The 24,192-nt window shown below is 42.0% G+C and overlaps 1 protein-coding gene across 1 annotated transcript in view; it reads right to left on the bottom strand.

Annotated features, from left to right (window-relative positions):
- PDZD8 (PDZ domain containing 8) overlaps window positions 1–7,864 on the bottom strand; it is a 59,397-nt gene extending 51,533 nt beyond the window's left edge. The window contains exon 1 of the mRNA XM_048505935.1: window positions 6,661–7,864. Coding sequence (XP_048361892.1) covers window positions 6,661–7,529 — 869 coding nt within the window. The 5' untranslated portion in view covers window positions 7,530–7,864. The remainder of the gene's footprint in view (window positions 1–6,660) is intronic.
- Between the last annotated feature and the right edge of the window lie 16,328 nt (window positions 7,865–24,192).

Here is a 24,192-nt window from a genome sequence, read left to right as displayed (position 1 = left end):
GAGAATGAAGGAACCTCTGGAGAGGCCGGGAAAGCAGATGAGCCCATGGGACCAAACCTATGCATTATAACACAAGGCCCTGTAGTCAGGTCAGGGACATTAATTCTCTGACTTGGCTTTGGAGATATTCATGACCAGGCTCGATATCGTGTTGACTTTTTTTGTCTTTGTTCAAAAGGTAAACATGGTCCTCCAAAATCTGTATGATCTGACTTGTATCCTTGAAGGCTTTTTTCCCTGGTAGACAAACAAATCAGAATATCATAATATTCAGCATTCCAAAGCAAGTTTGAAAAGCAGAGCTCCGAACTGGAAATGCTGATTTTGGAAGGAAAATCTGAAGCCGCTGTGCCTGGCTCACTCCTGACTACCTGTCCCTCTCTGCAGCTCTGGGACAACCAGTTACAGCCCACTGATGTTGGGTTTCACCGCATCTGTCTACCCATCACTGGTTGTCCTGCCACCTGCTCCCAGCTGGCTGAGGTGATCTCTCATCGGAGCAGTTGGGCTCGGGTCACTGCTTGGGGTCGGAGGGAGCCAATGGGGTCAGTCAGTCCCGTGCCAAGTCTGGCGCGAGACAGCTGTGCTTAAAAATGATTCCTTAAAGCTCACAGACATTTGGGACTATTTTCACCTGCAGAACCACGCTACTTTTACTTACCCCGCAAGACAACTAACTGCACTTAGGTAATAGGGTGCAATAGTGCAGAAGGATACACAACTCAAAGAGTTAGATGGGCAATAAGGGATTTTTAGTGGTGATAAATGGACCATCTCATAATGGTGCCTGACTCCATATTGGCTTCTGTAATAGTTGTGAATAGACGGTGTCTTTCAGGTGTCCCCAGGGAGTACCCTGAGTCCCTAGAATGGGGAAATTATCAACTGCATCACAGGGGCTAGAGAAAAGGCTTATGTAACAAATTAAAATGTTGTGTATGTTTCTTTTAAATGAGAAGTAAGTTGCAAAACTTGGGAGAAAGACAGGTGACTGGGCTAAACTTATAGTGTTATATGAAGTGTAGAATTGCCAAAGAAATAGGAAGAAACCTTGGAACATTAGAAAACGAGTCAAAGATGTATAAGAGAGAGCAGACTGTTGTGAAGCAACTCACTTCAGCAGAGGCTGTTCCCTCTGTTTTATTTGTTGTAAATTGTTTCTTGAAACCTTCATGCTAAAAAACATACATAAATAAAAATTTAATTTGTTAAATGTACCCTGGAATCCCACACTAGTAATTTCTTCAGGACCTAACTCGATGTAACTGTAAACCAATGCTGCTACAAGATATATGTAACCAGCCTGTTACATGTTACCATTGCCATCTGCAGCATTCTTTCCTTGATACTTATTTTATGGCTTCACATCCTTTGTAGATAACTAGACTTCCCCTGACACGTTGGTCCCATGAGGAACAGTATTGTTTCCCTTATCTCATGGGGGCAAGAGGTCAGGTGGCTTCTCTTGCTATTTGCAACCAACCCTGGGGCACCTCAGGGGACTATCTTTCACAACTTCTTGCGTAAGCGGGAGGGGGAAACTGATGGGGATAAAGGAACTGGGAAAAGCCAGGCTAGTCAGAACTGGCTTTGCCAAGCTCTGATCCTCTGACACTTATCAATAAAAGCTATTGATCAACAATACAGAGTCCGTTTATTGGCTTACGGTTCGAGACCTAACAGGACCACATAGCCCTTCAAAACTGATTTAAAGCTCATACACACCACTTCAGGATACATTGTAAAGAGGTTTGGAATTAAATTCCTGGTAGCAGTGAAATACAACGAAAAGAATGAATAAACACTGTTTACAAAGGAATAAGAGAGTGGACATTGCAGTTTGCATTTGTAAATTTTGTCCAAGACATCAAAGACACTTGCATTCCTCCAGTATACAAACAGGGAAAATTATTTTAATAAGGACCACCAGCATGTTTTGGCTTATAAAGCAAAAATGAATAGTTAAGACAAAGTAAAGTTAACATATTGCAATCTTATGTATATACTCTCAATTGAAAAGAAAAGAGGTGCCTAGCTAGATCAGTTCAAGACATTCTTAATCCAGCACTTTGAAGGAAACCTAGAAACACCAAGTACTTCACGTTCCATCAAAACAATGTTTTATATATGAACAAAATTAAGCCTAAAACAGTTATAACCTAAGGTGATTCAAACTGTGGGCAGGGGGAAGACACTAGATATATGAAGACCTGGAAAAATCAGAATAATTTAGGGGGAAAGGTTTTTTTTTTCATTTCCCCCTTAAGCCCCTTTTTAAAATTTCTCCAAGAGTACTAAAAAAAACTTCTATAAAATATTTTATCTCATAGACATCAAGTAATAAGTGCTGACACAACCTCAGCAAGCTCCAAAGAATACACAAACTATCTTAAAATGGTTTTACAATTCTAATGTTCTTTTCACATCCACAATACGTGCTAACCAGTGGCAAAAACATAAACAGGCCTGTGTGCACATGCACATTACTTCCATGCACACACAAAGCAATAGCAAATGTTTACTTCTCACACAAGTCTTTTGCATCCCATGGGATTTTCCTCTACAGGATTCCTAATGTACAGAAAACATTTTAGGAAAAACAAGGAGTGGGACAGAGAAATTGAAAAGCTTGCATGAACTTTCTCAGCAAGTATCAACAGAAGTTTAGAAAAAGTGAAATAATCCCTGTCTCAACGGATTCCTAATTTTAGAAGTGTAAAAACTATACCTAAATGTTAGTCACCATACTAGCAAAGCTAAATACATTCTGGGGGTGTAAATCTGAATATGTTTATTCTAAATTTCCCAAAAAAATAAGCACATTGTGATTACACTGAGATTTCAATGATAATTCTCCAGCATGAATTTTGCCTAGCAGAGAAACATTTTTAACAAATTATTAGTAAGGTAAAAGTATCATAACTTCAAGGTTTTTTTACTTCCTTGTCTCCCATGGTACCTGAAAACATTAACTTTTACAATTCACGTTCTCCCTCCGCCAGTTGTTCATTCACTGCAGGCTCAACTGTGTTTAGCAATCATGACCCTCCTCCTTTGATAACATGGCTTTGCAATATGTTTAATAAAGGAAGGAAAGGAACTGGAGCAGTGGCGTACCTAGGCAAACTTGAGCTCTGGGCAAAACCTGAGTTTGATGCCCCCCCATGGGCGGCCACCATCCCCCAACATGACCAAACAATGATTTTTTCCACCAGGTCGTTTCAAAGTCACCATCACATTATAGAACATGCCCCAACTCACAAATCTGAACATAGCAATAGGCCATGCCACAAAGCAGAAATAAATGTTTTGAAAACATTTTCAAAATGTTTTATTACTGCTATGAAAACATTTTATGTTCCAGTCCCCCCAATTGGGGGAAACAGCATAACTTTCAATGTTATTTAAACTGGGGACCCCAGATTCCCCCTTTAAGGTGGATTTAAAAGGAGAATCTGGGCTCCCTAGTTTAAACAAGTGATGCTGGAATCCACACCCAAACAGTATCATTTTCAGTGGTGTTTAAACTAGGGAGCCCAGATTCTCCTTTTAAATCCACCTTAAAGGGAGAATCTGGGGTCCCCAGTTTAAACAACATTGAAAGTGATGCTATTTTGGGGAGGATTCTCATCTACCCTGAAACAGCATCACTTTCAATCTTTAAACTGGGGACCTCAGGCTCTCCCTTTAAATCCCAGGGGATTTAAAAGGAAAATCTGGGGAAATTTGGAGGGTGCCAGCTGTCAAGGGTACAATTGTTAAGCTAGCAGCACAAAACTTTCAGGGTATCTTTAGGAGACCCTCCTGATGATACCACCCAGGTTTGGTGAATTTTGGTTCAGGGGGTCCAAAGTTATGAACTTTCAAAGGTGTAGCCCCCATCTCCTATTAGCTCCCTTTGGAAACAATGGGAGATGGGGGCACCCCCTTTGGGTGTCCATAACTTTGGACTCCCTGAACCAAACTTCACCAAACCTGGGTGGTATCATCAGGAGAGTCTCCCGAAATATCTCTGAAATTTTGGTGCTGGTAGCCTAAAAACTGCACACCCTGCAGGCCAAAAACAGAAAAACACTGAAAATAGAAAAACCCCACAAATGAACCTGCATTTTTGCACCCACCACAAGGTGGCACCCTGGGCATCTGCCCACTTTGCCCAATGGGAGGAACGCCACTGAACTGGACTAATCAATGATAAGGAGAATGTGTGCTAATTCCAGTTACAGGGAAGAAGTTGGAAAGGTTTGGAACTGAGAAGAAAGCAACCTGAACAAAAATAAATTAGAACTTCACATTTTCTCTAATCAGTCTCTTTCCAGTCTCAGCTTTCCTGAGCCAACACAAAAAGTGAGAAATAATTTAAAAAAACTAAGCCCAGTTCTACCACTCATATGACCAAGCCATCCAACTTTCTCAGCTTTTCCAACGATCTTCTAGGAGGTATCACATCTTGTGCCAGAGATCTGCAAACTGCAAACTCAAGAACTAGATACAGTCAAAATGCCAAGCAAGAACACTTCAAACACAGGACAATCTGTCCTGTGCCTAGTAATCTACTGCAAGACTAGTCTACCTCTTCAGAAACTTAAGCTACTGGAAGGCAAATTTTCTGAGGCTTTGGATCGCAGACTACAAGACATGCAACTCTTCACTACAAGCCAGTTGCAACTGGCCAGACAAAGCTGTGAAGGAAAGATTTCTCCTTGTAGCTCTATGATACCTAATATTCAAAATTTTATCAGCTACTGAAGATCTCCTCCAATAACATTTGCTATCATGCATTAATACTTACACATACGCATCTAAATTTCACATTATTTTTACAAATTATGGATGCTCACTTAAGACAAGCAAATAAGTTAACACTTGAATGATACTGCTCCTACAGCCAATTTGGCTCTGAATAATCTCAGGCAGACTAAAAAAACGACAAAATACATTTATATATAACTCTACGTAAACAATCCAGAATTACTAATTATTAATCTTAAACAACTGAAAGAAAACTTGGCAACTGTCAATGTAACACTAAAATGAACCCCTGTAAAAAGAAACTTCAAATTATTCAATTTACATATAGGATTCGAGCTAAAAAGTTTTATCCACCTATCTCTTGCCATACTGAGCAAGTCACAGCTGAATAAAGAATGTTGAAAGGTATCTATTTGACCAGAACCACACTGACATACTCACTCAGAATATGGCACCTTATTTAAATGACCCAAAAACTCCCCTAACAGAATGGCATTCAATTTAGTCAACTTAAATAATTTTCTGCAGCATGGAAATATCAGGAAGTCAAAGTATTTTGGAAGAGATTGTGGCAGCATTAAACCTAGGTACAAAAGTGCACATTACATACTTTTATCCTAAAAGTATGTTTCTAAAATCAAGTTTTTGCAAGCAGCTCAAGAGTATAGCAAGAGCTGTTGATGGCCCATGAACTTTTAAATCATAAAGGTAGATTCCCAAAATTTGGATATGACTTCCAACCAATTTGCTCCATGAGTTCTGATAAGAATCAGCTTTCAATAGGTCTAAGTATCTGCTGATGTCATGGAGAATAGAATCTTAACCCAGAATCTGAAGACTGCAGCCCAAATTCAAGCTTCAAGGAATCTGAGGCCCAATTCTGCACACAGAGAAACTCCAGCAACACAATTAGAAACACCAGTAATTTTACGAAGAAAAAAGTTCACCTCTTTAAAAAGAATAGTGTCTACCTCCAGCTTAACAAATCATGCTATGAAAGGGCATCAGTAAATCTAGATACTGAATGGCCAAGAACCTTTTCTTTAGATACTGTAAAGCCAGGTTAGGCAACCCCCAACATATGTGCCAGGATATGGTGAAGCTGGGATATGCTTCTATCATTTACATTTGTAAAGCAGTTTTATTTTTGATCCTTACTCCCATACCACCACCACCCGCCTGATAAATATGCAGTATTTCCAGTGTGTCCGGCCTAGTAAACTCCTCATCACCCCTCCCACCTTTTGCCTCCTGCACACCAACCTCTTCCCAGGTGAGTATTGTATTTTTTCAGCAATCAGACCCCAAAAGGTTGACCAGAAAGCATCAAATATACCAACAGGCATTGTATACAGACAGTATCATAACCCTTTCTGTTAGAAATTCTAATTACCTCCTAAGATTTTCAAAGAATATTACACCCTAGTAATTTGCACCAGAGAATCCACAAGACTACTTGCTTGCTTTCCTGCAGCACACGCTAATATCCTGCACCCTAGTCCAGAAATCATTCAATCTTTTCAAAGTTCTCCATAAACAAAAGGTCTCAGGGAAGGCCACACAGAGGCAAAGACAGTTCTCACCATCGACATCAGGGGAGAGGGGAGCTCACATATGCATCTGCAGTTCACACAGAACTTGAGATAATGGACAACTTTTTTTCTGCTGGTTTTTACAGGAGGCAGCAATAGCAGTGAGGTGCTCTTGGTGTCGCCTGCAAAACCAAGAACAGAGAATATTCTTTCTTCTATAGAGAACTCAGGGACAGAAACTCAAATTAGACAAGGCAAAATCTGTTGGTCTTCCTAACACTTTCCAGAGGCACTTTAGTGTTTACTTCAAATGTCCCTACTATACTTCTTCAGTAAAATAAGCTCCTTTTTACAGCTTAAGCCCCAAACCCCTCACCTGATTTTATAGTGAGGCAAGGTATGCTTGCGCCTAATAACCTTCTTGAACTGATTGACAATGATGGAAGTAAGTTGTGGCAGGGGTCGGCCTTCAAATTGGGACTTGACATCAAAGCCGATGAGAGGTTCATCCACAAAGGTGAAGGACCAGTGAGTGAAAGGCAAACGGGTGAAAACCAGTCTTAACCGACCCGCTATTTTGGAGATTTTGACAAAGAGGTAGGCTGACTTGCCAAAGACCAGGTCAGCATCAATGGCCAAGTGGAAGCCACCACTGTATTCCAGGTCGACCTCAAAGTCCAGTTCCTCGGGGCAACCTTCCTCGTTGCAGACCACCGGCCGTAGCAGCTTGATGTTCTTGAAGAGGGGCACCACATCCCCCAGCGAGACATCCCTCAGGCTGAGCCCTTCCAGCACCTTGCCTGTCATTTTAGTCTGGAGCAGCTCTTCAAATTCCACCTTGATCTTCCTAGTGACCCAGTGCCTGACCAGGGAAGTATCCCTGAGCTCCCTGAAGAGAAAGAGGCAGACGGCATTGAGCCAGTAGAGGGTCTCCTCAGTGGACTCCACAGAGGGCTCCTGGGACTGTGCGGGCAGCTGCTGTTTACAGCCCTGCTCCGACCGGGTAGGGGACTGGTTAGGAGTCGAGCCGCCAGTCGCAGGGGCCTCGTGTCCCACGTAGCCGGCGAAATAGTCCTTGAGGCTGGAGTCCGGCAGCACCCTGGCGGTGAAGGGGCTGGAGCCGGCCGGCTGGGACGACCCCTCGGGGGGCTCGGGCTTCTTCCGATAGAGCAGCAGGAGCTGAATAAGCAACGTGAGGCAGGAGCCGAACAAAGCCGACAGCAGCACCCCGTATACCGACATCATCGCTCCTCGCCTCGCCTCAGCGCTCCTCGCTGCCTCAGACCGACACGCCGCCTCGTGCCCCGGCCGCCGCCTCACGCCGCCCCCGACGGCGACACAGCCAGCCCTTCCACCTCCATTTTGCGGGCGGCGACCTGAAGGGACCCTTCTCAAGCCGTCCCGGTCAATCCCTGCCGCCGCCGCCGCGCGAAACAACTCCGGCCCGCTCCGCCTCACACAGCGGCAGCATCCGGGCCTTTCCTTCTTTCCCCTTCCTTTCTCTCCTCCTCCCGGACATGAGAGACCAACAGCCAGTCCTCCGTCTAACCGCCCTCCCCTCCCCTTACGCCTCGATTGGAGGAACAGGAGCGAGCCGGTGAGTGACGTCACAGAACACGTCCTCCCGCGCGCTGACCTCATAATACTGCGGAGGCAAGTGGGGGGGGGGGGGATCAGGGGAGGAGCAGATGTGTGCGTCGCCTCTTCCAGGTTAATCCTGTGGTGCTGGTTTGCTGTGCGTGGCGGGTAAAGTGGTAACACACGCGCTTGCCTGGATTTAGAATGTAATGACGTATTCAAAAGATGGTTCGGTTTTTAGGCGACATGTCAGGTGCAGAGGGATATTCAAAAGCGTCACGCGTTGTAAAAGCTAACCTCGTTGCCTTCCGTCTTAAGGACAGGGGGATCCTTAGTTCCTCAACAAAGTCTGCACTGCAGTCTTAAAAATAGCTTTCCAAGAGCAATGACTTTGGAACGCTGAATTGTGTGATTGTCTGGGGTTGCACTGTCTGAGACGGAACAGCATTTCTTTTAACATCATGAAATACAGCAGACGGAAGGAAGTAACTGCATGCATTCCAAAATATACCCTCGCGTTTGTTCGTACTGTAGATTCACCCTGGCAAACCCCTCTAATAGCAACAACTATCACCTAGCGTGCTCTGGTTTTCCTGCCTGCATTGCTATCCCACCACATTGAAAATGACCCTGCTCTGATAGTCAGACTTCCTCTGTAGTAAAGATTATGCAGTTGGCTGACCAGGGTTATTATCAAGAAATTAAATGGAGAAGTTCTAAACATGCATGTAATTAAACACTGACAAAACAAAAGGAATGTCATGTGATACTTTTTATCTAGACAAAATTCTGTGCGAGGTTTTGAGTTCTCCAGCATGCTTCATCAAACTGCGTAATAAGAACAAAGGGGGGGAAAGCAATACACACTTCACTGAATATATCTATTGCCAGCAAAAAGATAAATGGACCCAGAAGGGCTATGGTCTTGCATCTCATCAACAGAAGGGATGATGTTTCTAATATAAGGAACCAGCTATCTCAAGGTGACAACCATTTTTCTATGAAAGACCAAATTCAAAAATTGAAGGGAAGATGTATTGGACATGTCAGTAGGCCATTGTATGCAACAGAAAAAGCCTAATCAGAATTCTGTGAATTTGGAAAGAAGGCCTTTATTTTTCAGAAGATAATAAGAAAGAAGAAGCATATGATTCATCATAACTGCAGAACTGGCAAGAAACACACTTTACTGATACAAACAGTACAATAACTGGATTTGGGGTATGCTATTAATGGAAATATAAATTATTCAAAGTCACTGGTACCATATTTAAAAAATATTATTGGCTGATGTAAAATAATTATATTTTCATTCATTAATTGCAAACATATCAAGACCTATTTAAGCCTAATTTAAACCAGTAAGATTTACCGGTACTTACCGGGAAATGTAAGAGTATCTTTCAGGAGTTTCACGAGATGCTGAAACCAAGTTATGGACTGCATTCTACATTTACTGAGATGCTGAAACCAAGTCTGAGATGCTGAAACCAATGCATTCTGCATTTATTGAAGTTGCAATTTATTCCCATTAGCCATAATGAAAAAAACAAGCAGAAAAGAAATACTTCATCAGAAGTAGAGCAATGGACTAGTATTCATCATTTCAGTTATAAAATCAGTTGATAACATGGGGTTTGTCAGTTTTATACTTTTGCTCTGTTATTGAACTGTATTTTTTTTATAATTCCATGACTATCATAAGGGATAGGAGTAGCAAAGAAAAGCTAGTGTATGCATGATCCCATGTTCTAAATATAGCTTACAGCAGTAAGCTGCACGATAGAACAAATATAGCTATAAGCCAGCAGAATGAGACTCAGGATTTGGTATAGCTTCAAGGACAATTATGTTGACACATCTCTGGTCTCAGACATGTTTACAGAGCTTCCCTCTGGAGTCCTTTCAGATAAATTGAAGGCTACAGAGAACTAGAACATGGTGGCACATCTAAGTGGAAGGAGGTTGCAGAAGTTTTGCTGAGGCTTCTGGTACTGTGCACACTGAAGAGGAATGGTGGCAGAGGCCCATGCTGTGCTTCCATTTCCCACATTATGTACTGGATCTGCTTTAGCAGGGGGAAGGACCTCATTAGGATATAATGCCATAGAGTCTACCCTCCAAAGCAGTCATTTTCTCCAGAAGATTTGACCTTAATTGCCTGGAAATTGATTGTAATTTTGGGAGATCTCAAGGCCACACCTGGAGGCTGGAAACCCTACCCAACAGTAAAAAATTCCCCCCTAACCCTCACCCAAGAAAATAATTGAGAAATCAGTAATGAAGAAAGGTGTTTCTGTACATTAAAAAAACACTGATTCAAAATTTATTGCTTTATTTTAAAACACTTCTATGCCCTCTTTTGACCTAACTTAGGGTCCCCAAGGCAGCAAGCATTAAAATGTGTCAGACATGGAAGATTTCAAACATTAAGAACAGCATTTAAAATACAAATATATAAATAGATTTAAATATTTTAAAATATTTAAAATAAAACAAATAAACAGAAAAACCAAGGAAGAGGAATAAGATTTCTATAAAATGTTTCTATAAAGGTAGTTATACTTCTTCCAATAGAATTCACCCCTACACATATATACATATATACACATATACACATATACATACACACACACACATTATATATATAAATGTCATACCTTGATACATACCTTGATACACACATACATATATGTTGAGGACAAAGGTAAAGGTATTCCCCTGTGCAAGCACCATGTCAATGACCCATGGGGTGACATCACATCACGTTTACTAGGCAGACTATGTTTATGGGGTGGTTTGCTATTGCCTTCCCCAGTCATCTACACTGAACCCCAACAAACTGGAGAAGACTGAGTCAACCTTGAGCTGGCTACCTGACTTCGGTCAGGATTAAATTCAGGTCATGAACAGAGTTTTTGACTGCAGTATGGCAGCTTAACATTCTGTGACTTGGGACTTGTATACATTCTTGTTTTAGAGTGCTAGTAGTATGTGTGTGTGTGCACACTCACAATTACCGGTACTAGTTCAGAAAAAACATTCACTTAACTCTATAATAATCTGAGCACTTGGTGGTCATCTGAATCTAACTAATAGTTTGGTTTACTTTCTGCCCACCTGTGTTTTAAATAACAAAATGTTGTAAGTTTACCGTATGAAGAAATACAGAGATCAGTAACACTAATTATCCAAATCAACTTATTTGCTTACCTTGTATAATTTGTTTTATTTCTTTTAGTAATGGAAAGAATAAAAATTGCTATGCAGACTGCTAAAACTCCAGTTCGCAGCAACTAAAACTGTTGTTCAGATGGCAGTCACCCCAGCTTTTGACATTTTGATTTGTATTTCCATGATAATATCATTATATAAATGATAATTATGCAAAACAACATTCAGTTTGAAAGTCATACATGCATTTCTAACAAATCACACTATTTCATGCCTTAGTCTACCACTAGATTTAAATATCTGATTAAGAGTTACCAACTTTCTTCTTCCTCCTTTGTGCTCCCAGGACATTGCAGCACAGTTATTTTACCATTCACAGAGTATCATAAACTTTCAACAGCCATTCTCTTTTATTAGGAAGTATCTGGGTCTTCCAGTACCTAGCCAAAAACATTATCGCTGTTGTCAATAAATTTGTCACCAGTTCTCTATGAGCAATTGAAATGATTCCACTGTCGTTAAGTAAGATAAAACATTAGGCCTTATCAGAAGAATGGTGGAGGTGGAAAGTCCCATCAAGTCACAGCTGACTTATGGTGACCCCATAAAGTTTCCAAGGCAAGAGAATTAACTTAGAACAGTGCCTGGCTCAAGGTCACCCAGCAAGCTTTATGTGGAAGAGTAGTGAATCTAGGCCACTTCTCCAGATTAGAGTCCACTACTGTTGAGCACTATACCATTTGGCTCTCCTATCAGAAGAATGCATTTCCAAATATCATGAATAATGTATCTTTGTGGACCATTTTATTTTTAAAAATATCATGCTCTGCAACACTCTATGGCATGTATGCTGGAGGTCAGTTTTTCCAAAAGAAAAAAAAAGTTTATTACCAGTGGTGGGATCCAAAAATTTTAGTAACAGCTTCCCATGGTGGTGGGATTCAAACAGTGGCGTAGTGCCAATGGGACTGGGCGGGGCACAACAGGGGCGTGGGTTAATAATTTCTCTGTTACTGTAAAATATTTTCTCTGTTACTGTAAAAAAAAAGTTCCTAATTTCCCACTGGTATCTTTCTGTCCATAATTTAAACTCATTATAGCAAGTCCTATCATCTACTGGCAACAGAAACAACTACTTCTCCTCTAATTGACTGCCTGTCAAATACTTAATACTTTCAAACACTTAATTTTGTTTCTAGAAATCAAAAGAAGGATACTTTCCTTAAACAAGGAACTTTACCATATTTCTAAAATATGTTTTTAAAACAGCCCAACAGGGAGAATTATCCCGTTTTCTACCTTCGCTAACCAGCCACATAGGAAACAACAGGACTTTATGATTTTTGGACCTAATGAAATTTCTAACGGAAAAGCAGACCCAATTAGTAACCCCCTCTCGGCACACACAAATAATTAGTAACCCACTCTCGGGAACTGGTGAGAACCTGCTGGATCCCACCTCTGTTTATTACTTATTCTGCTACTCATTTTAAAGGTAAAGGTGCAAGCACTGGGTCATTATTGACCTATGGGATGATGTCACATATTGATGTTTATTCAGCAGACTATGTATGGGATGGTTTTCCATTGCCTTCTCCTATCATCTATACTTCTGGGTACTCATTTGACCAGTCTCACAAGGATAGAAGGCTAACAGCCCCACTCAAGGGGGTGTGGACCCAGCTGTGGCACTGCACCTGATGGTCCCACCCCCACCAAGAGGCTTCGCAGCGGCGCAGGAAGACTGGAAAGGCGAAAACGGCTCCCTGTCATTGAGAGACCCCAGTTGACCATAATAGACTTACACCATCCTTTTTGGTGCAGCAAGTCTGAGCCCCTATCCACAAGCATAACGTGGCAAATGGCCAGGGGAAAGCCCAGTAATGCTGGCTCCTTCCCCAGAGCTCCCCCCCCCCCCGCAGCTACACCAGCAGGGGTGCTGAAACGCTGGTCCACAGCCATGTACTAATGTTGGGGAGGGCCACAGTGGCTGCATACTGAAGAAATCACCCTTCCACCTGGGAAAGTGCCCTGGGGAAGGCAAATCTGCCAGCACGGCTACACACCACTCCCACGGGCAGATATGTTTCCCCCACCCCCTTTATGGGGCTCTGAGCCAACCTTGAGCCGGCTACCTTAAACTGACTTCCATAGCGAAAAAGTCATGTCATGAGCAGAGCTTTCACTGCAGTACTGCAGTTTATCACTCTGTGCCATGGGGCTCTACAAATTTTAGTAATTGTAGATAACCTCAAATACCATTAATTAATCATTTAAACCAGTTCTCAACTGCATTTTTACAGAAAATAATTATTCCTTTGTATGGATAAATTTCTTCCTCTTGGCATTTAGTTTATAGCCAAGAGGCTGCAATAATTTTTATTATGTTCATTATCATATTTGTATTCAAGATGAATTAATAAATGATATATTTTTGAAAATATTGTCCAACAAAAAACTCTCAAATTTATTAAGCACAAGTCTTTTTTCTTATTATTATTTCTCAGTTTACTAAACAATGTATTTGGAAATAATCAAAAATTCAAATGTTATTATTCTAGTTTGTAGAAAGCATATGGAAGGGAATAAACCTATAACTGTATAATAAATCTAAAATGCCAAGTTTTCAAGTTTGGCATTTTCCCAATTCTTGGTGTTTTTTTAAAAAAATCATATTTTTGGTAAATTTTCTGTCTCTAATAGCAGGTGCTAATGGTGAATTGGTAGGGGACATGTACTTAATAGGGACATTTATAAATGGAATACTTACCTTGTAGCTCTTTGCTTTACAGTGGGGGTTTCCTGTGGTTTTTTGTTTACGCAGGTATTCTCCGTCTGTGAAGTGTTCCTATCCAAGGCAGTCTGCTATTTTGCCTGCCCCCCGCTTCCTTGTTGTTTCCATGAAACCTTCAATTGGGGAGGTTGTCTGCCACCTTTTTCCCCCTGCCATTTTGGTCTAGACCAGTGGTGTGAACTTTAGCCTCAGAGTGGATTCAGTTATCGCCGCCCCTGCCAGCATTGCCAATTGACCATGCTGGCAGGGGCTGATGGGAATTGTAGTCCATAACATCTGGAGTGCCAAAGGTTCGCCACCACGGGTCTAGACTCAGGTTAGTTTTCAAGACCACATCAATTGCTTGTCAATTTCACTGGGCCTATCCCTCCAGCAGTAGACCTTCAACATAAAAGAAAGAGCCTTCTGACCCTTCTGAAATGGTGGCATGAAGAGTGGGAGATTTTGCTATGGTGTGGGCAGGGGAAGTTGGAAAGGAGCAAGAAGATCTGAAGAAAGCTTAAACCATGCTGATCTCCTTCACTTTCCCTGCGAAGGGAGAGGAAAAGTCAAAGTTTCAGAGCCTTTGGAAACCAAGAGGATTCTCTGATCTGAAATCAGGGTGACTGGCAAAGAGGAGAAAACACGTGCTTAACTGAGAATCAAACCCAAAGAGCATGTACACTCAATGTGAAGGACATCACAAATGTGTAAATGGCCTGTAACTGTTCCTATATTTCTATCATAGCATTAACATTCATACTATCAAACTTGTAAAACTTTTTATCACTTTTATTCATCCATAAATTCTGACATTTCATCAAGAATCACTCCCAGACTTTCAAGGTTATAGTTACATTCTGAGATAATGATATTAATTTCTCAATGCCAGATTTCACATTTGTGCCAGGCAATTGTTGAAATGTAGCCATAGGCATAGCTTGGAGTCTCTCATTTGAGTGGTCCCTTTTGATTATTAGATCATTGACAAGCATAAGATGGTGTTTAGGAAGTGTCAATAGAAATCAGGATATCTGCCATGAATGGTGCCTCACACTTATTCACAAGAAAATATTTGAAGGCACTTTTCTGAAAAAAATCCATTGATATCAATTCAATAATTCAGTGATCTCTTTATAAACATGCCATGCAAAAGTCCAGTGAGGTTCAGTTTATAGTAGTAGTAGCACCAAGCCTTTATTAGCATATAAGACAGTACAGGTAAAGGTACAGTTTATTTCTATTGCACTGCCTTGCTATTACATGAAACAGCTATCCACATTATTGAAAAATCCATATCTGTTTGTGCTGTTAACACTTGCTAATCCCCTTGTTCTTGCTGATTTAATCATCCTTGCTTCTGTTGTCTGCCAAATGCCCTGCACATCAGAGCACCCTTGTTAAAACCTATCAGGAATCACGTTACATTCTGTGTATATTGTCTGTCACACTGTCAGTCTGGATACTTACAGTCACTTTTTATGCCCAGCGTCTGGACTTTGCGTGAAATACTTGATGCTAACCAACAAACCTACAGCAGAATTATGTCTTCAGCTGTGTTCTATATCTAGTTTTACAAGGGCATAGTAATTGTATACAAGAAATGTGTTTATTGCTTATTTATGAATCCAATCATGTTTTCAACTGGCCAAAAATGTAAGCACACGTAGTACCTGAGAGCAATTTCCCTGTTCTGTTGATCGTCCCAAGAAGCTGGTATTCAGAGCCATACTACTTCTGAATATGGAGGTTCTGCTTAGTTATTGAGCTTAATTACCACTAACAGATCTGTCCTCCATGGACTAATCTCCTTTAAAACCATCTTAATCTAGTGGCTATAGCCATATCTTGAATTTTGTTTGGGAATGCCAGATGTGCCCTGTTTTAAGGAATGTCTTTTAATTTAATTGCAAATCTGAACCTGTAAATAATCTTCTTTATTTGAAAGGATTACTTGTAAGTTCACAGCATCACAGATCTATGTAACATGACGTTTATTCTTTATTTTAAAGGAAAGTGAATGAAAAATGTTCGGGGTTTTTTTAATGGGAACTGACAAACCTAACTTTGCCAAACCATTTTAAGGAAGGAACTGACAGGTGCAAATGTTTGGAACTTTTGAAATCATCTGAGATCTATATATATAAAAAGCTAACAGTGACTTTGTTAGTCATGCCCTAACACCGAAACGGCTGGACAGATCGCCCCCAAATTTTCACAGGACGTTCCTCCCTGTTCTGGGCAGGTAATTGGACCTTCAAATCACCGAACGTCCATACCTGAGCCAGGTAAAATGTCTTTTTCCTGGCGCACCAGGCCATGAAGCTCTGTTAAAACAATTAAGTGTTGTGAAGTCACAACTGACTCAGAGCAACACCTTATGGAGTTTACAACAGCTTGAGCATAGTATACCATTGCCTTCCTCTGCATAGTATGGAGCAACAGTTGAGCATAGAATGCCATTGCCTTCCTCTGCATAGCAACTCTAAATCTTCCTTAGTGGTATCTTAGGTAGTTCTTATTCTCAAAATGTTCTTATTCTCAAAATCTTTTTATACCATTAAGTCTGAGAAATTCTAGCTATGCCTATCCAGGCAGACTGGGCCTCCTTTTCATCTCTGTCATTTTGATGATCACATGTAGCACCATGAAGAAGGTAGAATGTAAAGTTCAATTAGGCAGAACATGTAGACTAGAACTAAGTAAACAGCCATGTTTACTGTGGCAGCCACAATTTGATGACTTACCAAAAGGAACATGAACGCTTTTGATTTCACAGTTGCATGGGATTAAAGTTCAAGGCACACGTTTGTATGCTGTTTAGGAGTTGCATGGGCATATATACCACACAAGAAGGCCAGGTATCCTTCTGTATTAATAATGTATATATACAAGTTAAGGTGAGGAGGGAAAGACAGCTGTATTAATTGACTTTCTGAGATGCTAATCTGTGGCTCATTAGCTTTAAACATAGGTCTAGCAACACTGTGCCACGTAGAAATAATCAAGCTGGGTTCACAGCTCAGTAAATGCAGTAACGTGCTCATCCATTATTCACTCTATAAATATACACGCCCCTTTATTTGTTCTCTAGAGAGTTTAAGGAAGCAGGGTGATTAAAGGCAAAGGAAGAGAGGTTTGTAGATAAACAGGCATAATAAGAGGCTGGAGAGGAAGAAAGCTGGCACAAAATGAGAGAGGCAGAACCGAGGCTGGAGACACATACTGTGCCTGTAGTAAAAAAAAAAGCAGCTGCTAAAATGCTGCTATATACAAAAGAATCCCTTCCTTGACAAACTAGTTTTCAAGATTAAGAACGTTTTTCTCTGCATGGAAGGGTATTCAGTCAGGCGAGCTTTCAGCTAGATATTCCTGCCAAAGGTAAAGGTAGCAGGGGAGAAGTGCATTTTGACTCTGGAAGAGCTAACCCCTCCACCTCTACATCGTGGCCCTGAGTTGTGTTAAGCTCACCTGAGAATGCTTGTGGGGGATAAATTATACATCCTCAGTTTGAATCTGAGAACTCCATTATCCTGAGTAGTTTGGTCCCGAATCTGAAGAGATAAAAGTAAAGCACAGGTTTACCATTCCAGTGAAAACTAGGGCCCACTCTGCGTGGGCCCAGGGAGCGGTGGGGCACCAGTGTACATGTACATGACACCGGTGCAGCCGTGGGGCCATTCGCACACTTGCCTGGGACCTGCAGCAGACCACGGCTGCGCATCTGCATGGAGGCGTGCCACTTAAAAAAACTTACTTCCTCTTCCTTGCGTAGCTCCATCGGGCCAAGGGGACACACCCTGTGGCCCTAGCAATGCCCCGGGGGTCGGGGGGCAGGAGTCATGTCCCCTCATCCCTATGGAGCTATGCAGGGAAGAGCAGTAAGGTTTTTTTTTAAAAGCAGTGCACTGAAAAGCGGCGATGTGCACTTGGTGTCGTTTGCTCGGCACTGGCTGCATGTCATCTTTTCAAAAGACTCACTAAACTAGCAAGTCAGAAAAACCCCATTGTGGGGGGAATAGGTCGCTGCAGTTGTGCTCCAACAGTGGCAGTGGTGTGAACTCCTCCCCCACAACGGTGTTTTTACTGGCGGCACACTGGTCTTTATGGCCCATGCGGAGTGGGTCTAGGACTTTATGTGTGTGTGTGTGTGTGTGTGTATGTATATATGTGTATATGTGTGTGTGTGTATGTGTGTGTGTATATATATATATAGAGAGAGAGAGACTTACATATATACAAGAACTTCACAACTACTCTTTCCTATTCATTTTCATGCTGTGCTGCCTTTTTTAGACTCCCAGACTAACCTCTAAACTTGTTTCCTTCACAGTCTTCCTCCCTTAGTATTATCAGTCTTACTTCTTCCCCTCAGAACTTGCTTCACTGTCAGCTAGGAAGTGGTTACAGCAATTGACTACGTTCTGTCCTTCCTCATTCTGGTAAAGCAGCTGAACAGGCCAGTCTCAGATAAGGTTAGATGAGTGGAAAAGGAGCTCAGACAGAGAAAAAAGAAAGAAAATTCATCAATAAAATGTAAATTATAACTGATCTCCACAGTACAGAGATCAGTTCTTCTGGAGAAAATGGCAGCTATGGAGAGTGGACTTCATGGCATCCCATCCCTGCTGAGCTCCCTTCCCAAACCCATTCCCAGGTTTCACTTCCACATCTCCAGGAATTTCGCAGTTAAATCCTATGTACGAGAGACACTTTGAACACTATTAAAAGACTATTTAAATAGTAAGAATTAGGCATTTTTCTAGAGGTGATACCCACAGTTAGGAAGCTGGCTTTTGAATCCTGATGGCTACTCCCATGCCATGATATCTGAGTTTCAGGAGAGGACCATGTTTTTATATTTAAACCAAGGAGCTAGCATGCAATTACAAGGCTATTGATAGTCTAGTTTCCACAGGAACTCTGATATACCCTAATAAAAAACTTTATTCTGTGCTTCTCTGACATTCATCAACCTTCTGTCCAGGATTAATGACTGGTACTTACAGGATAATAGCCCCCCCCCCCCCACCCGCCCATCCACAGGCCACTCAAGAGTCTTCTTTACAATTTCGACTTCTCTAGAAACCTAATAAAACACATGGTTAGGTCCATCCATCCATCTCCTGATCAACTGTTGCCAGGAATTAGACATACTTGTCACCCAGGCCCATCTTCTCATAACAAGACTGTATCATCCACATCCCCTATTAGCATCTCCCATGAGAACAATTTAGATTTCCCAGGAACAGTTCAGATCCAAACATAGGAGCATAGATCTTAACATTTCTCCAATCACAGAGTGATCCCAAATTTCCCAGTGGCAAGAGGGACCATAGAATTTGACCCAATCGCAGAGCAAATACAAGTCAACAGCCAATAACATTTGACCCAAACAGTAAATGCCCAGGTAAAAAGAGTATAAGACTGGTACCCCAGAATAAACAATATAGATTCTCTTCCACTCCAGGACTGCTCGTCCATTACTGACACTGATGCTTCCCTCGCTACTGCAGATGGCTGTACTGAAGGACAGAGGTGTACCAGGAGAAAATGGTGCCCGGGGCCCAGCCTGTTCCAGCGCCCCACCCCCATGCCCACCCCCGACTTACCACAGCCACTGGGACCACGGGGGCACGGGGGGCACTGGAGAAGGCCATATCCTTCTTGCAGATACGCCCTGCTGCAGGATCAGACAACATATAGAATTTTTGTTTATTAATCTGCTCAATCTTGCCCCATAACCCTTCTTTCCTGAGCCCAGTCTGCCCTCATCTTGAGTACTGCGCAAAGGAGTCTTGCTTCCCGAGTCTTGAGTCTTGCTTCCAGAACAGCCTTCTCGTGCTCCTTTGGGGACACTGCACACTTGTAATAGGACTCCACGCAGTTAATCTGGCACTAGCCTGTGAAAGAACATGTAAACAACATGACTTCCACTAGGAGTCTTGCAATTTACATGTTGAATACCTATTCCACAAATGAATGTGTGATTTTATATTTTGCCCAGTTACTCATAGCTTAATATATCCCCCCAAATTCAGTATTCCGCAGTGCCTTCTAAATCTGCCTGCATTTCCTTGATTCTTCTTGCGGTTATTTTTATATGTTCAATAAAGATTAAAAACCAGTTACTTCCTTCTTCTGCCTTCTCTCACTAGAAATATCATTTTCTGTGTGTCCTTGCATAAAAATAGACTCAAAGTCCCTTATTCCAGGCCTTGGAGGGTTATTGCCATGCCACCTGATTTACATAAACTAGGATTCTAAAAGTAAATTAAACTGAGGTTACAATTCTATTTGTGGGGGGCGGGGAACAATTTCTAATTTACTGGAGTATCTGCAAATTGGTCTCACAGCAAATTGTAGATTTGTCAAGCCAGGAAGTTTTCAATTAAGCTTCCCAAGCAAGGAGGAGGGAGGTGAGGGGAGTTATGTGAGTGCATGAGTACTGCATACAAGCTGTGTGCATGACTGATGCTGATAACACATCTGTACTTACAGTTTTTCATGACATCTGAATGCAGACTGTGTGCTATTAAGGGGCAATGAACATGCTGAACTTGCATTAAGTCATATTGTAACATTATTGCAACATGTTTTCCTATAGTAGGAGTAGCTACAATCACCAAATTTGGTGTATCACTGAAAAAAGAGACCTAGCATGGTGTTGTGGTTAAGAGTGGCAGACTCTAATCTGGAGAATTGGGTTTGATTCCCCACTCTTCCACATGAACTCTGTCAGTCCATACAGAGGCAGGCAATGGCAAACCACCTCTGAACACCTCTTGCCTTGAAAACCCTATGGGTCTCCATATGTCAGCTGTGACTTGATGACAAAATCACTCACACATCACTGAGAAAGCTGCCTGAATAGCCCAGCCTAGCTTGAACTCATTAGAGCTTGAAAGCTAAGCAGGACTGGCCATGGTTAGTACTTGGTTGGGAGACAATCAAAGAAGACCAGGGTTACTATGCAGAGAAAAGCAACGAGAAATAACAAAGGCAAATTATTTTCTCCATATTCATCTGTAATGGCTAGTCAGCACCCACATGCTATCTTCATGTGTGTTGATTAGAAAATACCCCTGACATTTTAAATAACTACAAGTTTTTCCAGTCTGAATTTTAGCCATGTGAAAATATTATGATACTTTTATCATGGCCTTAAGGGGGAAATTGCAGTCCATACATTTTGATAGAATTGTTATCTTGTGGGTATTAATGCTACTGACACTGTTTAAAGTATATACATTTAAGTATGTCTGTTATAATGAAGGTTTGAATAAAATATAAATAGACATCATGTCTCATTTTTTAAACACATTCTTATTCTAAAACATGGACAGCTATAGAAAAGTTTTCTAACCAATTCAAGCATTATACTGTAATTATACTGAAAAAAATTCTACCAATATCACCCATTATACTAGGATCATGCAGATACACAGATGTGGTAGTATATTATATCTAAATGAAAATAAGGGGATATTTATACTCAATACACTAAACATGAAGTAGATATAAAATAAACTTTCTCCATTAACGGTCTTTGTTCTCCAGTATGTTGAACAAGGTAATGCAGCAATAGTCTACAGAATGAATGCCCTTTCTAAATTTTCAACCTCTCTTCCAATTCCCCAAATTTCCATTTTATGTAACAAGATAACACTAACAGCCAAGTTGCAGGAATGTCTTAATTCTGTTCTTGAGTTGTTGTACAGTGAATAAATGGATGTAATGCCTGAGTAGCCTTTAATGTACTGCAATGCTTAACCTATTAACCATGCATTAAAGGCTACTCAAGCACTACATCCGTTTATTCACCGTACAAGAATTCAGGAAAGGAATTTAGCCATTCCTGCAACTTGGATGCTTTTAAAGCATACATGGGGAGGTAAGTGAATGAATGTTTTAAAAGAGTTCAGACTCTTAAACTACCTAAGTTCACCACTGACTTGAATTGCTTTTGGGGTGTTTACTAATAAACCTCAATTATATTTGTGTTTTTAATAGACGTCTATGTGGCAACAGCTCTACTGAAACAAAGTTTCCAATCACCAGATTTCTTACCGTTCCTAAGCACTTCTAAATATCAAATCACAGAGACAGAAGAAGACACATAGCCACTAGTCTAACCCTCTGCTCAATATAGAATGTCCATTGCTACAGTATCCTTGACAGATGGCTGTCCGGGCTCGGTCGCAGCGCCCAGACTTGTCCCGCTGGGTCATGCACAGACTGGCACCGCGGGAGATGGGAAGGCTGCAGAGGAGTCTCTTGCAGGGACGGTGGAGGCCTTAGAGGGCTTGTTCAAAGAGGAAGGCAGGGAAGAGAGGAGTGTTAGGCCCAGCAGGACCCACCTGCCCACAGCTGAGCCAAATGTGGGAGATGGACTGGAAAAGCAGCTTAGACCAGGCAGGGCCTGCCTGCCCACAGCCGAGGCGGATGTAGAAGATGGGCTGCGGAAGCAGATTGGATGAGGGAGAGAAATGAGAGGGCAGAAGGGATATAAGGAAGTGGGAAAGGGAGAGTCAGGAGCTGCCGCAGCAGCAGGAATTGTGGGTGGTGGTGTGAACAGACAAGGGAAAGGGACAGCTCAATGGTGGGAAGTGGGAAGGTGGGAAGAGGACCCTGGAGCCCAGACCCCCTACCAGAACCTAGAGCATGGTTTAGGCTGGTCTTATCCCTGTGCAATAACAGGGTGGGAGTCTTTCACACAGGCTGGAAACACCTCTCCCTGTGAGGCAACAGGGGAGAGCCAAATCCTGGGAAACTCCTCTCCCTGCGAGGCAACAAGGGGGGGAGAGAGAGAGGGAGAGTGCGAACTCTCAAGTCAGCCAGGGGCAGGAAGGCAGAGAGACCTGCTAAGAGGGGGGTGTTGGCTGTGTGGGAAGGGCTAGGGGGTACACTCCTGCAGGCGCCCTGTGGGCGAGGTGTTTCTTGGCCCTCTGGGCCAAGGGGACGAAACACCGTCTGGGGAATCCAACCCCCAGGTCAGGGAAGGAGGGACAGCACACTAACCTGAGGACACCGGGCGGCTAGAGGAAACAACCCAACGGCTTTTGGACCTCTGCTTGAAACCTTCCAGTGATAGAAAGTTCCTCCCTCCCACAATTAGTTCCCTTGTTCCATTACTCTTCCCCTTCAGAAGCATCTCCTCCTAAAACTGACTTCCTGTAACTTAAGACCATTAGATGTAGAATTATTTCCCAAATAATATGGAGCTATCAAACTAGGTCATAAAATATTTTCAGGTCCATTCCAGTTTTCACCACCCAAATTTATGTATTTATTTTGAAATTGCATATTCTGCCCCTCCAGATACCTGTTTAAGGCTGTTCAAGATAAAAGCCCACACGCGTGCAGAACATTGGAGGTTTGACTGGCAGAAGAAAGCAGTGGCTGATCTAGCTGTTCAGAGAAAAGCCAGAGAGGTTTTTTTTCCATGGGGAGTAGGGCTCCCCTGGAATTACAGCTAATCTCCAGATTACACAGATCAAGTCCCTTGGAGTTAATGAATGCGTTGGAGGGTAGATGGTGGCATTGTCCCCCATTGAGGTCCCTGTCCTCTTCACACTCCACCCCTAAATCTCCTGGAGTTTGGCACCCTGAAGCTGGCAACCCTACCACCCCAACCCCTGACCAGTGGTTGAGGGGAAGATCTGGCAACCCTATTGAGGAGAGGCCTCCATGGCACAAGCACATGCACAGACCATTGGAGGCTCACCTGATTGGACTGGAGTGACTATGCTGGGTGGCACTTAGTAGCATTGTTAAGAGGAACTCTCATAATTCCTTTTTTACCTGGTTTCTGCCTGAAATCCAACAATCCATTTCTTTTAATCTTTTTAAAGAAGTTGGAGTCAGTATTTAATCCATTCCATTTTGATCACAGAGAAATTCAATGAGGTTGGAATTGAAAGGAATGTTTTGCAAAATTTCAGAATTTTGCTCTGTTGATGCTCGGAGGTGGGCAGTGGCTTCCCAAACCTTCCTATCCTGCTAGCATACCACTTTGAGGGGTGTAACATAAAACAACTATAAAAGCTGATGTTACAAAAGGGTGCACAGATATCTATACAAAGATAAATCAAAGGGAAATGAAAAAGAAACCCCTCTTTTAAAAGAGAAAAAAAGAAAATAAGAGGGATCAACAACTATATGTAAAAAAATGGATTTTGGAGGAAGACATTCCACTCTCCAAATCAATGCTAGCAGGGAGAGAAAGAAAGGGAAAGGAGAGCTTTTTGGGAGGAGGGGTGAGTCTCTGTACCTGTGTGTGGAAATTGGAAAAAGGAAACTCTCTACCACCAGGTTCTTATTTTGCCATCCTGGAGATCCTCTCTGTATGAGTGCAATGGGAGAGGTAGAAAGCATGGTTCT

This window comes from Sphaerodactylus townsendi, linkage group LG08 (assembly GCF_021028975.2).
Source record: "Sphaerodactylus townsendi isolate TG3544 linkage group LG08, MPM_Stown_v2.3, whole genome shotgun sequence".
NCBI lineage: Eukaryota > Metazoa > Chordata > Lepidosauria > Squamata > Sphaerodactylidae > Sphaerodactylus > Sphaerodactylus townsendi.
Note: the sequence above shows the minus strand (reverse complement) of the source record. Positions and strands in the feature narration are given on the sequence as shown.